Here is a 17,712-nt window from a genome sequence, read left to right as displayed (position 1 = left end):
ATCTAGTTCCACTCTCCCTGTTGTAGGCAGGGACACCTCCCTCTAGACCAAGATGTGGACTCAAGTTCTTTGGAGATCTACCATAGAATTGAATAGGACATTTGTATATATGGTACTTAGAAATGGGTCAAGGATAACGCCCACTACAAGATGCTATGCTCTTTGGATGTTGGTTTTATACGTATTTCTTCTAAATTATTTACACAGCTTGCAATAAGCTACCATGGGAGTCCATAAGTGATCAAAACTAACATAATCTCTAGAGTTACAACTTCCTTGTTCAAAAAGTGCCAAGGGGTGGACAGAAGCGGAAACATCTAAAGGCTTTGCAAAAGGCAAAGCCATTTCTAACACAGCATTTTTAAACACAAGGGTATAAATATCACAGTATTACTGATGTCAGTAGCACATGTCCATGTGCATGGCAGTTCACACGTTGTGGAATATCAGATAGAGATGTTTATTAAGTACTCAACAGTTAGTCATTTTTCCATCCTTCTTGCAGAAACGCTGTCACAAGCACTGGATTATTCATGGACATTAGACAGCAATGTGTGTGCTACCATACAAATTTTTGTATGTCAAATTATTGGAACACAGCCCAACAGAGATACAAGCGTATGGCTTGTGCTGCTGTAGGAGTAGCCTGCCCGGTGCTACGAGCACTATTTACATATTCAACTGCATTTGCCGCATTACAGCTCGACTGCAATGTTGTCAAAAACATACCAATGTCTCCTGGACAGACAGCAAGAAAATAAGGCTTTGTGGAAGGAGGTGTCTGACGGGATGTTTCTGGTTTATAATGCAACATTAAGCTAAGTTGGTGACACGGAATCTAGGAATAAAATCCCAACCCTGCTGAAGTCAAAAGGCAGTTTTGCCACTGAACTCAGTAGGACCACTATTTCATGGTCACCAGGCAGCTGTCTGCGTATCAGTAACATTTCTTTCCCCACTGACTTGATGCTGAGTCTCAGGGACACACACAAAGTTTCATAAGCTGCTAAGTCTTTGTTCCTGAAATTTCATTTCTCTGAGAGACAGATGAACAGAATTTTGAAAGGGAAAAAAGGGAAAAGTCAAATTTGTACTCCTGCCTATTCACTCTCCTTTTAAAGCTTCTCTCTAGGCTTCAGGCAAACAATAATGAATCTAAAATAGAAGCTTAGACAGATACATTGTGTTGTAACGCAGATAGCTCCAGGTCCAAAACACAAATAATTCACAACAAAGGATGTAAAGGATATTACGGATTTTGATCTATCAAATAATTTCTTCAACAACAGTGAAAGGAATTTTAAAACCAAATCCTTGCAGCCTTTCACAGTTTGGATAAACAACCACATTATGCATATGCATTTAATATCTTGTGGTCTTTGAACATAATGGTCATGGACACTGTTACTATAAACCAACAAGCACGCTTGACGCATACAAACACCGGGAAGTTACGTGTGTTCTCATTAACTTTCAAAAATCTACAGGGTTCTAACACAAGCAGTGCCAGTATAAGCATATAAATGAAGGTACTTAATGCCAAGAACATAATCAGACTATCAAACGATATGTGCAAAAGCATGAATTCCTTGTCTGCCAATAGAGTGAGCAAACATAGTAACTGTCTGTTGGCTTTTTATCCCAAATTCAGTGCGAAGCACTGGAGCCATGACCTGAAATTCTATAGCCTCAGGCCTGCTCCATATGGTTATGATCAACTGATGGTTGGACTTGGTGATCTTACTGGTCCTTTCCAACCTTAATGATTCTATGATCTTTCTATGTCTCAGCAAATTTGCAAGAGCAGCGGAGAAGTTCACACAATGTGGAGAGCCCGTTTTCCTAAATCTGTGCCTGCTCTCAGCAGAACAAGGCAGAACATCCCTCCGCCCTCATACATGTGCCTCAGACTCTTTAATGAGATTGCGTGCTCTGTGAAATGTGACCCAAATGTTACGCATTTAAGGACAAAAAAGACAAAACAGTTCATGGAACCAGCATATTTAAAATAAACATTGCAGATTGTTCTCGGGAACAACCTCAGGTTTAGAATCACAAGAGTCATCTGATTCAGAGAGCTGTGCTTATGCAGCTGATGAGCAGGGACATGCTGTCTCTCATGTGTGCAGCTGAAATCCCACCAAGAGGCACATTAAGGGCGCAGATGGCTACACCTGATAAAAAGACATGTATGCAATTTACTTTCTTTTATAAGGTGTGTTGGTTTGCATTTAAAGTTCTCTTGAAAAGGTCTGTTTCCCAGGAAAGGATTTCAGAAAGGAAATGGAAAGCAGCAGCTTCTTTCAAGAAGGCAAAGTTTTGTTAAGGAACAGAAGCAACAACCTTTAATTGAACAGCAGGCAAAGAACTGTGGATGTACTGCTTGCTGTGTGCTACCGATGGGCAGCCTGTTACCAAGCCATGTGACTCACAGATAGAAATCCTGCACACCAGTGAGCATCCCAAAAAGCTTTGTACACAAAACACTGCATACCCAGAGGCTGTTTACCTTTCTAATTTCTAAGCAAAACAGATGGACTCTCTTGCTAGATAACCACTCCCCCACTGTTCTCTTTGCTTAAGCTATCACCTACCAGTCTAGCAGTGCACTACAAAATTCTATTTTCTTTTTTCTCTGCAAATCCCCATGAATGATAGAAAGAGATTCTCTCCCAGTCTGCATCAGGTGATCCCCAGTATCTTTAAGCATACGTCAGCCATATGTTCCTATCACACAGATTAATTATACATGGCTTGTGCAAACTGAGAGAGCTCTGCCGAAGCAAGCAGGCTCATTTGCACTGAGGACACAACCTAGAATATCATGTGGTCACAGGGTCAAAGGATGATGGGAGCTTTTCAAATCATCTAGATAACCCCTGTCTCCCCTGAGAGACGTGTTTTTCCACCAGTGCTTTGTCAGCAGAGCCTCTAACACCCTCCTGATCATCCTGCTCCAGCCCCTCAGTGTCCTACCTGCTGCAGCACTTTGGCCTGATGTCTAATGCTAAGTTCCCTGCCGCTTTATAAATCCATTTCTTCATGTCTTCCCTACTATAGGCATAGAAAAGGTTATTCCCTGGCTTCTGGCCACAGTCTTTTTTTGTGCTGTTACCATGCCTCCCCACTTGCTTACAAGCATCAGTGTGTGCCATCTTATTAAAGCCACACAGTTATTCACAGACACTGCTCATCAACAGAACAGGAGTGATGATCTTGGTTCCTGTAAGAGGCAATTGTCACTGGGGGACAATAGTGCCCAGCACCTCTCAGAAGGCACGGTGAATTGGGTGTTGGTTTCCACATGAATTTAACACACTCATATAGCTTCTCAAATATCAGTACCCCTGGACTGGAGTCAGCCTTTGTGCAAACCCTTCCTGTGGGGTGAACTCCCCTGCAAGAGATTTAACAGAACGGCAGCCAGGCTGCCGGGTACGAGGGAGGAAGGCAAGCTGCATGTACAGCAAAGTGATGCAGGGTTTGTGACAGCCTGTGTTACAAGGCACAGCCACTCACTGCCATTTTTGCTCAGCTTGCTACCGAGAGTTGTGAGTCTGCACACAGGCGGCTCGCTCTATTGATATTGCTGGGCACTGTGCCAGGCCTCGGTGATGAAAGAGTGATGCTTGGGAAGGCTCGAAGTGATAATGGCATGAAGAAACACTCAGGCTGGCATCTATTTCCAGATGCTATGGTGACAGGTCCTCATACAGACATTAGTGCTGTAAGTAAATAGAAAATAAAAGTCCTTCCATTTCTTGGGAAAACAAATGTCTGAAGAAGAAAGTCTCACACACAGTGTGTGTGCCAGGGGCTTCACCAGTTACCTTCTTCCACATTTTCCCTAGTTTACATGCAACTTGGATCATCTCCGTGAACACTGCATGCGTGGCAAATTATAATGTGCATTTTTTATTACAGAAATTGCAGACATATTGTGGCTCATGCTGTAGGGCTTAAATCATCACATTAGGTCTTTATAAAAAATGGAGATCGCTCAGCCTCATGGGAAAGGCATTTGCATCTTCATCATTATAGAGGCAACCAACTTCATCCATAAAGATGTGCCTAGAACAAATGGCAGCAAATTGTGGACACATGTTTTGCTTTAATTGGTCCTCATCAACTCAATCTAGCTACTGACTTCAAAGAGCTCTCACTAAGAAACCTCTTCCAAAATTTTTGGTTTAATCTTTTCATTTATTTATTTATTTTTAAATATCTCAGAGATCTCAGACTAAAGAGTATCTTTGAAGATACAGTCCGAAAGCAACACTTCCTTCCATTTCTATCACATGTTTAATTACTGATTCATAAATAATGAATGACGAGGTGTAATGCAGCATTGCCCAGAGCCCATGTCCTGGGCCAAATGCAGCACTGCCATTTTCACAAAGTCTATCTCTTGACAACTGGGATCAGATTCAAGCCAGCCATAACTATATTCAGAAGAGCAGCTGCTGCTAGTGCCATTTTCACATACTATTCTTGATCAGCATTAAATGGATAGAAAATGCTCTTTTTGGAAAGCGCAGCAGGGGAATATGGATGGCAGTAGACTGATTACATAAGTCATCCAGAATTCACTAAAAGGATGGATGCTACATTTAGTGACTTCAAATCTTATTTACATATGGGCCTGATTTTTAAAAAATACAGCTAACATCTCCTACTGGTCTATAAATCAAGTAAATCATCTCTCTGAGCTCCAAAGCTTAACAGTCCTCATGCATATGAGAGTCCCACTGTCTCAGTGTATAGACACACAGCTGAATACAGTACAAATGAACAGAGGTGGAAATGAATACATAGAAGGCATAGCCACATACACAGTGGCATAGCCACTACTGGCCCAATGGCACAGCTGGGACTCAACACACATGTGGCAAGTCTCATAGCATTGCACTATTTTGGGGATGAAACTACTTCTTCCCACACAGCTCAGTTTTGCCTCTGCAGCTGATCACTGTTTGTACAAAACCCACCAACACTTTATTCAAGCCATCCCAGTTTATGATGTGTAAGAATACATGCATCATGCATGTCTCTCTATAAGCCTACGTCTCAATTAGTTGCTCACACCATTCCAGACAAAATGAAAACACAGTATCAGAGTCAGCATCACAGATCCACTTGTAGTTGGAGATGAAGAAGGAAGGCACAGGACATCAGTGTATTAGGTCAAGGTAAAACACGATCTTTTGACCCTTTTTCAGAGGTGGTTCTTTTTCCCCCTTCTGCATAGCTATGCAGTAATAGCAATCTTTCCCTCTTTTGTGCAGATAAAATAGTCATGAAATGTCATGAAAGACCATGCTGCAGGTGCTTCATTTAGCATAAATACACGTTACAGGAAATATTTCTTTTGCTGCAAAATGCACACCCTTGAGATTGTTTTTAAGTATTGTGGTGTAACTGGGGAAAAAGTTAGCTTAAATCACACACCTACAGGGCAACTAAGAAAAAAAAAACAATTTAATAAGAATTAATCATCTTGGTGGAACTTGCCACAGGCTTCTTACAAATCAACCTACTAACAAATAAATGAATCAGACAGAGAGGAAACTCATTTCAAATGCCTAAAATATAGGCTACAAAGCTATAACTGTTACATCTGTTTATGACAGCTACACTTAGCACACATATTTGCTGCACTCAGAGAAAAAGTGCAACTTGTTTATCTATCTATCTATCTATCTATCTATCTATCTATCCATTTAATGGAAATAATCCTTCCTTTCAAATTAAGTCACAGAGTTCACTATATCGTGATCAAAATCATTTATATTTAGTTTGCTCAGTCTTCCCTTCTTCATTCTAAGCATTCCTCAGTTTTATGACAATATCTTCAATTTATTACCCTGAAAATACAGTTTAAAGCAGCAGGGGTAGCAATGGGCAATGCCATCAAACAGGGAAGCATGATATTAAAAAATCCCAAAGGCAAGCAAACTCAGAAAGACCCAATACTACAATAGGTTTAATATGGAGTATGTTTATTAGAGCAGAATGATCTCGGGTGCACCTCTGGAGTCTCCCTTTCAATGTCATGAAAGCAACTGATTATTTCCTGCATCACAGGATTAGAACTGCAAAAGAAGCCAAACTAGCAAAACAATTCTCTCACTTCATACCCTAACAGCAGTGAGTAAAACAAATGTATGACATTAACTGCAATCCTGTAAAAGTCTACAAAAAAAAGTCTACCTGTTTGATTAATTGTCATACATAGCCTTAAAAGCACTATTTCTTTCATTGTTCATCCTATATACAAAACATGTTTTTCTGGTTTCTGTTTTGCTTGGAACAGAATAAGAGAAATCTGTAAAGAATGTTAATAAGAGACATACACTGAAGTCACAAGTTCTGCTGAACTGAAAGGACAGCATAGAAAAAACTGTTTACAATTCTTCCTGTAAAGTAGCAATTTCCTTCACAAAGCATACTGATGAAATGATTACACTTATATTTTGTCTTTTCTCACTTTATCTATCCTCTAAAATTTTGTACAAAATGCTATTGCTTATGATGTTGACACTGAAAGTTGTCCACCTACAGAAATGTCCTAACAGTTACTGCCTAACACTTAAAATCTTGCTTTGTGCCTCTGGATAGGAGAGACAGCCTTTATCTGCACAATATAAATGTCATCTCTTTTAAAGTATTTCCAATGGACCTTCATGCTACATGAACTCTTCTAAAAATTAGAACAAGAAGTCATCTCAGGAACTGACACAGCATTTATGACTATGTGAGCCCAGGGCTCCATTCACTCACTCTTAGATCTCTTTGAAAGATCACCACCGGATGGTTGGTCAGATGGACCCCATTTTTCCATAGAGAACTATGTATACAAAAGCTATGATTACAACAAGGTTGCCACATAATTCTTCCAATCACCATCCTGTGCTCCTACTTCTCATTCTTCTGAGTGTTCACAGTCTCAAGGCACAGCAGATCGCACTTACCTTTGCAATACACTCTGCAAAATCACCTGCCACTACAATTTCTATTTTAATACATCTCCAAATATCTCAGTAAACAAGAAAATTTAGCTTCCTGATGGTTCCTCCAGGTACAAGGCACACGGTAATGTACCTTTCTGAATTGTGTGTGCCATAAATAATACTTTCTTATTTAAAAATCTGAATGATTGGTTTCTTATAAATAAATAAATATACATATATATATATATATTTTTTTTTACTTACTAAACAGTTGGCAATAGAGGACCTGTAAGCTTCTCTTCATGGTATCATGTGGTCCTGCTGGTCTGCCAGTTTATTCATGATTCTGTCAAGGAAAACAAGAGAAAAAGATCTGTGATTTGGTAACAAGACTCATGCTTTAATGTTACACCTGTTGATTACAAAGTCAGATGAAGCTTCACAGGAAAATTGTATTGATTAGCAAAGGGAAATTGCCTAACTGTGCTTCAGCCTTTTTAGCCACGCTTTCTAACAGCTTGGCAGCAAAGGGTATTGCCACAGACAAAAAAGGGAAAAAATCTCAAGAGTATAAAAACATCTGTACACCGACAGTCAGTTCTGTGCAGTGCCTACAACTTGGTAAAGTGTTACCCAACCATCTCAGAATCACTCAAGAAGTCCTCAGACAATATTTTCAAATACACGTAAGAATTTCTCATCTCAGTTCAAAAAAACATCATAAAAAATAAGCCCCAATCACACCGGCATTAATTATTCACATTGAGAGGAAAATCAGAAATGCATAAATCAGAAGTGAAAAGCCAGCATAGTCCCAAAACACTGTTGTGAGTAACGTCTCACTCAGGTCCCAAAGACAACACAGCATTTAAGCTCTCCATTCTATAAAAGAGCATTTGTTGAAGATTCATAACCAACTTCGAAAGACAGGACACTGAGATCATCCTCTTAAAACTCCTGTTGTGCATGTTAAATAGAACGTGCTATCCTCTAGCTTCCACTTCAACATCATTTCTTCTTCCAAACCACCTGGAACATTCCTGAGTCATTTTAACATGTCCTCATGAAAATCTTTCAAAACTTATTACAAATGCAATCTTGAGGAAAAGATAAAGGAGTCAAACCAATAAATAACACGTTGGAATTGAACAAATGCTGACAAGTTTGTGAAAACAGAATTGTATTTGACATTTGGGTGGAAGCTGTATAAGGATTGTCACTTTTCCTGCCTGTTCTGTAAAAAAGATGTTTGGTGTTATGTTATTAGACACAGCAATTTTTAGGTACACAAGCACGATGTTCTCAGATTCTGCCATGCTCACATTTCCATTTAAAAAGAGACCATAAAATATCGCAGGAACTCACAGAAATTTCAATGTTTTAAGGTGTTTTCTCCTAAATAAAAGCAATTATTTGTGAATTGTGAATTGATTTACTATTTTTTTAAACAGAGTTAGACTCATAATGGTGTTTGATCATAAAAACTTGCGGAGGGACTCCTGCTATTCCCCTTCAGATTTATCTAACAGAAAGGCAGACAGAGTAAAGCTAACAGTCTTTATGCGTAAACAAGCACCGTTTACTACAGCACATTTCAGAAAGAAATATACAAAAAGTCTGTGGATTTAGGGTTGCAATTTCAAATTCTTCTTCCTTAACAAAATTGTATTTATGTAACTCCACACTGTTCAGTGCTTGTAAAACCTCTTCTGACCTACACCTAAAATCAGAGCGCTTGGGGATATGGAATCTACACTGTCAGTGGATTCTTTGCATATATTTTTATTAATATCTTAATGGGGAAGGTATGCTAAACAAACTTTTTGAGCTAGGCAACTGTGATGTGATGTTTTGGGCTGTGAATTACAATTTATTCACATTTCCCTTCCATCTCCATGTTAATGCTACCCATAGTGTATAAAAGCATTTTGCTTATAAATTCTGGTATTGTGGTTAAAATAAATGGTATGCTGCTGAATATTTATTTATTTAGATAGGACTCTCAGGGTAAATTACCCATTCTAAGATGTAGAAAGTAGTGTGCATATGGGGAAAGAAACAAAGACTAGCACTCAATAACTTTCACAATGTACTTCTAGTGTCTTCTGTTAGTATCTTCTTGACTATATGGCCACAAAATTCTACTTAGAGAACTCAGTAAATCTTGTCTAAGCCAAATGCTTCAAGGTTATTGGGCATCACTTATGGCTTAAATGTAAATGAACACAGAGCATGAATACCTCATTTCTCGTGTAAAGGAGATGCATGCAGAACAAGAATTTGTCTGACAGATACTAAAAGTTAAGAGAGATTTAATAAGGCTTATTTGTGTATACTTGGAAGCCAAATCACATCAGTGATGGTTTTGCAAAGACAGAATCTGCTTGCACACAGTAACACTTCTCAAGGGTCAGGCCGATGAACCTCACATTACAAGCCTGAATCACCAGCTGACGTAAGACCAGGAGACTTGGCACCTCTGCTTCAAAGTGAGGAACTGAAGTCTGTTTCATTTCCCCTGTCCAAAAGACGCACTCTATACTTGATAAACATTGTACCTTGAGGTGTTCGTCCCTCTTCTAATTCTGATCTGAAGAGAAGATAACAAAACTGCATGTAGTCACCAATACGTGGGTATGCAATAGATTTTCACACTGCACAGTAATGTTGCCTCTTTCTTCTCCATTCCCAACTCCATCTATGATTCTATTTCATTTACAACTGCTGCTGAGCTTTACACTGCACTAGTTTTAAAGAGCTGTCTGATACAAATCTGGGAGTGGTTCCAGCTAATCTGGAGCCCCTCCTCAGGTCTACCTGTGTTTGCAACTTTGCAATTAGCAGCACTGAATTTTACCTGCCATTTTTCCACCTGAGATAGCAATTAAGAGCAGAACTATTACTAGAAAGCAAACATATACATATCATACATAGCTTCTGAATTTACCACAGTTGCAACGCTAATATCAATTTCCGCAAATTCCAGTCGTAGTTAAATAATGGAAAATCTCCCAACACAAACCATTCTGTGATTCTGTGATCTATCATGGACAAGAGAAGTTACATACTGAGTGGTAGCTGAAGGGGCTCTGGCTCACCAATCCACACTCTCTAAAACAACTGAATGCAGTTTATGCACTAAGAGAGATTAGCTGAATTTTGCATATGTGAACGGAAAATGTGGGCACATAGTTCCTTACCTTGAGCTGACTAATGTAAAATCAGAGTATTGCCACGTGTTTTATATAAGCCAACTGTAACGTTGTAATGTAAAAAATACATTTCAAAGCATGCATTAAGCTTTAATAATCCAACATGTATTCTGACAACATGAGTTTTGTACCCATTTTAGCTTCATTTTATTCTTTAACTCTCCCTTAGTTTTCTCAGGAGTACTCTTCACCAAAATAATAACTTTAAAACATATTGTGCTTCAATATTTGATGAGCCTTTTGCAGTATTTGAAGGAATTATCTATTACAAATAGGTTGGATCTTTGATTAATATTTAGAAAAAAAATTAGTACTCAACTTTGAAGATAAACTTCTTTTCCTAGATTCTTAGTTAGGTCTCTAAGTACATGGGTATATTTTCAATTACTGTTAAGACTCACTGGCTCTCCTTTGAAGACTAGGAAATACTGAAAAAATTGTAATGCAAAGAGGAGAAAGGTGAAAGACACACCAGTTACATCCCATGAAGCACACAAACTTGTTTCTCTTTTTCTGACTATCTTTTCTACTTTATGGATTGTTCTGGAAAGAAGAAAAAGCTGCATCACTGACAATTTTCAGCTGAACTATTCCTGGTTCTGCAGAAAATAAAAGAGGAAAACAAGACGCACTCTGAGTACCTCCATTTCCAATTGTTGCTGATGAATCCTCCATCAACGAAACTCAGCCTTGACACTTTTAGTATTGTCCTATGGGGTTTTACAAGATAGGCTCTTTACTTAAAACTCACAGAGGTGTGATTTCCCCGGGAGTTAACTGCCTCTTGCAAAGGGTACTTTAATGGCGACCAGATGTCTCCCAGCAAAAAGGAAAAACTAATTTCTGCACCTCTCTTCTTGGTTGAAGTGTTCTTGTTGCATCACACATGGAATTCACAACAGCCTGGCAAAGCCAATGATCCTGACTATGAGGTAGACTTTCAAAACAAATGGGAAAACGCACAAGTTCTCACTCAATACTGTCTCAGGGTCAGATTGACACAGCTTTAATTCTAACGTCAACATCTTCACCCACTGCTTCCCCCTCGTTAGCCACTCTTGAGTATTCAAGCATGCCTCTTAGCAGGAAGCAGGTGTACTTTTCTTGGCTACACAAAGCTGATACAGAGCTTTGTGTTTTCACGTTTGTGTGATTTGTTTCTTAATTCAGTGGCCTATTTCTACAATCCAGCTGTTATTTTGCAAAATTTATATCCCCAAAACCTTCAGGGCATGCTAATAAAAGTATGATTAACTTGTAGCACTAAGATTCCTTCGAGCGAGAATTCTATGTTCTTGTTCAGCATGTGCCATATTGTCCAGTGTGATTTATTTCTCCCAGCTTGGAACACGCAAACCATAGTTACCATCTTTCTTCATAACATTCTGAGTGTGGTTACTTTGATATTTATGTTCCCTCTGTACTTAGATTTTTAGCACTCTATGGAATGGATTCCTCGTTGCAAAGAACAAATCACATCTTCTTCCACAGTTATCCTCAAAGGTGCATACCCTTTGCTTTCCTAAGACTCCAAAGAGTCATATCTACCCTCAGGATACCTCAGCTGCACAGAATCAGCCTTGGTAACATTGCGTAGACCTGTCGTACATGCATAAGGATTAGTCATGTAGAAGCTGAAATAATCGCTATCATGAAAAATACACAGAGAAAGCAGTGTTTAAACAGAAGAAAATCTGACAGCAACTGTTCCCTCATCCCCTGTTTCCCTACTTCACCAATAACTTTTGAAATCCCAGTCCTCCCTCTGCTGTCTAACAGTAGTTCAAATGGCTGCATCCTCCCATGCCTCCTCCCAGCTCCCTCCATGAACAGGGGAACACAGAGAAGTCCTGGGCCAGATGATCTCTTACAAGCTACTGTCATTGGTGTGGTGAGAGGAGGACATCAGCAGATAGTTCACTAATCTTTATCAACTTCCTTTATCCACGTGTCAAAGCTGACACATGTCAATGAAAGGAAAGGCAGAAAAGGCTTTGTATTCCTTGTAACAAAAATAGAGGCACAAAACACTTTGTGTCACAATGACCAAGGGAAGAACTTATTCTGAAGAGAGCAGGTAACATTGCTTTTGCCTCTGACTGTCTAGTGCCTTGGCATCTTGGTCACATTATGAGCAGACCCTGGAATAGCCAAGGGTGAGTGCTGAAGGGGTCAGACAAAAAAAAAAAAAAAAAAGATGAAAAATAACAGAGTGTAAATGAAAAGTCATTTGATGTGAGACTTCCTGGCTTTGAAGTGTGCATGCCCTCCAGTAATGTCAAGCCCCATGACCTTTTTGGAAAAGCTGTGACAGACAGGGCTTCTCTACAGGCTGATTATAACTGACATGAGTTCTTCTGAAGGACATCAAAAGAACTACAAAGCACTCTAGCTCTTGAATGTCCTTTACACTCCATCAGTTGAGTAAGAGGGACTTAATTTCTTAATTTTGCTCTTCATTAGCTACTGTTAGCAAATAATTTTGAAAGTAGCTTCAGTGGGAGAGAAGCCTGACCAGCAATTGTTCTGGTTGCTTCTTGTTCCCATGGGTGCACAGACATGTGTCTGTCTGTCTGCCTACTTGGAGAATGAGAAGGTTAAGAATGAGCCTCTCCCCTCCGACACTCATCTCTGTGGAGCTCTGAGAAGCTAGCATATTTATAAGGATCAATCTGACTTAGCAGCTACAAGGATGATTAGAATTTGATCATTAGTACACATTAGGAGTGAAGAGAAGACCCTCGCATGAATTCTAAAGATTTCATATGGTTGAAATTGGATCCAGTAGCATTTATAAAGTAGAAGTTCCTTTGCTACATTTTCTCCTACAGTGTTAAGCCATACACTACTTATGAGTTAGATCTTATTTTATTGCACTCACACCATACGAAAACCTACTTTCCCACTGTTGTCAATTAGCTCTAACTGGATTAAACATCTGGTTACTGTTATCAAGTCCCAGAGGACATTGCCAATTTTCTGCAACAGCCTAACATTAGATGGTGACACTGAGGTCACTTTAAGGAATTACAGCATGCCGTTAGATACTCTGATTTTACAACCAATATTCCACAGCCGGCTTTCTGGGTGCCCACTGTACTTCTGCTTACAAAGGCGTTTTATTTTTCCAGTCATGGTATCACAGTGCAATTTTCCAAATGCAGGAAGTGACTTCTGCCACTTGAGTTACATGAAAATCTCTATTATCTGATAATGGGACACACAACTGAGCCACTCAAGTCTCTTTCAGGAAAACTTGCATATACAATTATGTGCTCTGTGCATTTACTTCCACTGGAAAGCTAACAATGATAAGTCGAGGTCCAGCTACAAAAATATTTCCTTTATAGTTTTTTCTTTCCAGCTATTAACAGCCATTTGAAACTAGTCTTTGATGTTGAAATTTTACGGAACAGCTTGAAACATGCTATTTTTGCCAACTGTTTGAAAGAAAAGATTCCATCTTCTCTGAGTTTGGAGGAGGAGCATCTTTTATGCTTTCATGTTGTAACATTAAAAAAAAAAAAAAAAAAAAAGTGAAACAGCTGGGTCAAGAGACTTATACCAAAATAGCCCTTAGTGAAAAGAACCTTTCACTGTCCTCTTACAAAGATATATATATTTTTTTTCCTAATGAAATATGATGGATTTAAGTCTAAGTGGTGTAAGCTTTCATTTTTTCTTTATGGATCATATGAGACCCAAAACAACAAAAAATATTTTAATATTATTTCAACATAAAACAATCTCATGCAGCACTATGTCTAAGAAGCATTCAGCAGTGTAAACTATCTGCCCTTTGATATGAAAATTTTATAACCATTGCAAGCTCTCCTGCTAGAAGTATTTCTCTGCACACAATGCTGCCCCAGTGTAGATTCTCCTAAGCAACCTCCTGCAACTTTGTAAGATATCTCGTAACTTCTAGGAAAAGGAAGAAAAAACAGCTCCTTTTCTTCCTTCTCAATAGAAACAAGTAAAAAGCAGAACCCAGATACATTTCCAGATCAATCCTGTGCTGGTATACTTTCCCAGGAGGATCTTCCACAGCATCTCGCCTGCCTTGCAGTGTCCTTAATGTGGGTGTTGACATCTTACTTATTCATCCCATCTCCCTGGCTTCCCTGAAGCCCAGCTCCTGTGGCCTGGTTTAAATGCCTGTGCTGAGTGATACTAACTCATCCTTTACATGTGGCTGTTTCTATTCATTGGATTTCAGAGATCTGAAGGTCTACCCTTGATTTCAGCTTTGGGAACTGAAAATTATGATTTCAACATCTAGAATCACAGAATCATAGAATCACCACGGCTGGAAAAGACCTCCAAGATCATGCAGCCATCCACCTACCACCACTATAACCCCATTAAACCAAGTCCCTTAGTACCACACCTAAACGTTTCTTCAACACAAAGGAGTCACACTAAGAGCTCCCTCCAGCTGCAGGAATCTCAAGGTTTATGGGGTTAACTTTTCTGCAGCGGTGTTAAACTGTTCCCTTGTTCCTACTGTGTAGGATACACAACAGAAAAGACTTAAGGTAAGGAACAAGCAAACAAATAGCTCTGTGTGCTCCATAATTAACACTGGAGAAAAAGGGTATACCTTTGTGAAGCTGCTGAAATTAGGCCTTTCACATTATTCTGCTTGATTAAATGTAAATACTTCAAGTAGGAAAAGGAAAAAGGGTGCAAAAGAGAAGATATTATTTTACAACAAGGTGCTGTATTACAGAGATTTGTTGATTGGGTCAGATTTTCAGGAAGGGAAATCATCAACTGCAAACAAAGATCTGCACATCTGATGTCTAGGCCACGTTCAGAAAGGTGCTTGAGCATTAAAGATGCAAGCAGGCATTTTATTCTCAAAGCTACCAGTACTGTAGCACCGAAAGCACTGCTGTTACATCAACTGTAGATGACTTCAAAGAAAATCAGATGGAAAGAGCTCAGTCTGACATTCTAAATGCAAGATCATCCATTCCTCTGGCAAGGAATACTATTATCCAGCTAAACAAATATGTCACAAAGGAAGCTCAATTCTCAGCACCACCATTCCCTGCTTTACAGTAACACTGAGGCGAGGCAGGAAGTGCCTATAACTGCTTTTATAAAGATCTCATGCTATGCTTTGGCTGTGAAAACTTTTATTCAGGGTCCCCTCTCTTTTACAAACATTCATCAAACGCTGTAAAGACTGAGAGGGCTACAGGATACAGAACAGGGAGATGTTCATGACTGACTAGTTAAGTTTTGGCCCATCTCTAGGGGAATTTCAGCTGACCTGACATAGAATAAGTCTAGATGAGCCCAGCCCAAGACCCACATATTCTGTATTGTCACCAGACTTCTTGGCTCATCTAAATCTGCAAAGCATAGAGGAAATAACCAACACTGAAGGACACCAATGCAGTACCCTTTCTGACTCCACCAGCTGGTGAATGCAATTCACAAAAACAGGGCTTTTCTGAAATTTGAAGTTCGGAAAGGATAAAGAGCTTTGAACCAGGTGCTGGTGCTCCACCAACACATATTCAGTGTATTCTCTCGGATCAAGCATGATCACATAATTAAGATGTACATAAACACACAATACATAAATAAATAAAAAAGCAATTACAATTTTGAATTCAACGTTTCTGTTAGGTTTTCTGTGTGTATGGTTAATGGTGGCTATGTTCTCTGCTTCTTTCCTTTTTCCCTTATTTATATCAGTATGCTCATTCACTGACAAAAGAGGAAAGAAAAAGGAAAAAAAATGAATAAACACATATATGGTATTTTCTCTCCTCCTCTCTTTTTTTTTTATTCCTGTGAAAATTAAATTTCCCATCAAAATATGCATTTAAAAATAAGAATACTTCCATGCCAGCTTTGCATGGAATGTTTTGTACCATTACTAATCACTATTTGTAAGTATGGCACAAGGATCTAATTTCACAATGACAGGGTATGATAGACACATACAAGTACTTAAGATTGAAAGAAACATTTGATTATATTTGAAAAAGAAAAACCAACCCACAAACCCACGGTGGGAAAGCATAACTACCTTTTGAATTCTTAACAGTTCAGTTTCAAAAGTGCATTAACACATTTAACAGTAATCCATACTGCTGATTTTTTTAACCAACACAGAGCATAAATTTGTAACAAAAACAGCACAGTCTGCAATGAATTTCTAGTAAAAATATTGGTACAATAAACAAACATGAAAGGTGCATTTTTGAGGGTCTGTGTGTGTCTTGCCAGATCCTTTTGTCCCCACAACCTGGTAAAAAACTGAAATGTTTGCTGGTTTCTTTTGAACAGCCATTTTAGAGCACACATTCATCTTGGAATAATGTCTATCACTTCAAAGCCTGCCTGAAGTAGCTTCTTGTATGAAATTATAATAACTTATGCTCTAAGAATAGAGAAGTCTTTGGAAAATTTGGATGGATGGATACATAAATGCAGATGCACAATCATCTGCCATGGAAAGTAAGCTTATGTCTTGACCTACGTCTCCCTGGTTAAACCTTCTTTTAACAGAGCCATTTACTACCTCTCCTATAATCAGACATTCAATATGGTAAGAAGAGAAAGCAGATAAAGTGAGCTCTGAAATATGACTGCTCTGCTTTGGGGAACTGATCAGCATACAGCAGAAAGTAGAAGAGAACACTAGCTCAGACTTGACATTACATCTGAGAGTTTATTATGACTGTGTCTAGTTCAAGGGACATCGCTTATTTATCCTCAACCTTCAGCCACAGGGTTTGATGTCAAAGGAAAAAGCAGCCACAGTAAGAACAGGGGACTACTCATCAGTGACCCAGTCATAAATAGCAGCCCCTCTAAAAGAAGAATATTTTGCATGCCATTTTGACACTGGAGGAGAAAATAAAATTGATGAAAATTGAACATGGCATCAAGCAAAAATACAGCCCATAAAAATTTTAAACTGGGAGGGAGGTGGCAGGAAATAGGCTCATGGTAACTTCCAAGCTATTCATTTTCATCTATGCAAGGTTATTGTGGTGCAAACCCTGCATTTTATTTGAAAATGCATGTAGTCCTGCTTGGTTCAATAGGAAGAGTTTACAGGAAAATTAAATGTCAGAGCTGTGCGGCTTATTGGTTTTGCTCAATGTAAATTCACTTTTTATGCAACTCTGAATAATAATGCCCTGCTCTGTGTCAACATGATGAATTAACTTCAGTGGCTTTGGATGGGGGAGTGAAGGAAAGAGAAGGAGAGATAGGGGCACTTCCAGTGCTAACCTGGCACTGATAACAGCACAGTCTGGGATTTAGCTCTATATGACAGTTCTGGAGCTTTAGAGAGGATTTAGCACACTGATCATTGCGTGTCTTATTTTTTTCCCTTTTGTGTTACTCAGCTAGCAAGACTGCTATTGGCTAACCAGCTCATTTTCCTTCCTTCACTGGGTTTGAACACTGGCATAGACAGACATGCAGGTAAGCCACAAGGAAACGCATATAAAAGAATATGGGAAATCTCAAACAGCAGCATCTGAAAACATGTCATACTGTCAAGTAAGATTACG

The 17,712-nt window shown here is 39.0% G+C and overlaps 1 protein-coding gene across 5 annotated transcripts in view; it reads right to left on the bottom strand.

The window, feature by feature from the left end:
* TMEM108 (transmembrane protein 108) overlaps positions 1-17,712 on the bottom strand; it is a 154,071-nt gene that overhangs the window by 72,296 nt on the left and 64,063 nt on the right. For all 5 annotated transcript variants that reach the window (XM_052694179.1, XM_052694180.1, XM_052694178.1 and 2 more), the window contains one exon: positions 7,215-7,296. In XM_052694179.1, coding sequence (XP_052550139.1) covers positions 7,215-7,254 — 40 coding nt within the window. In that variant the 5' untranslated portion in view covers positions 7,255-7,296. The remainder of the gene's footprint in view (positions 1-7,214; positions 7,297-17,712) is intronic.

This window comes from Tympanuchus pallidicinctus, unplaced genomic scaffold, assembly GCF_026119805.1.
Source record: "Tympanuchus pallidicinctus isolate F22 unplaced genomic scaffold, pur_lepc_1.0 scaffold3, whole genome shotgun sequence".
Taxonomy (NCBI): domain Eukaryota; kingdom Metazoa; phylum Chordata; class Aves; order Galliformes; family Phasianidae; genus Tympanuchus; species Tympanuchus pallidicinctus.
Note: the sequence above shows the minus strand (reverse complement) of the source record. Positions and strands in the feature narration are given on the sequence as shown.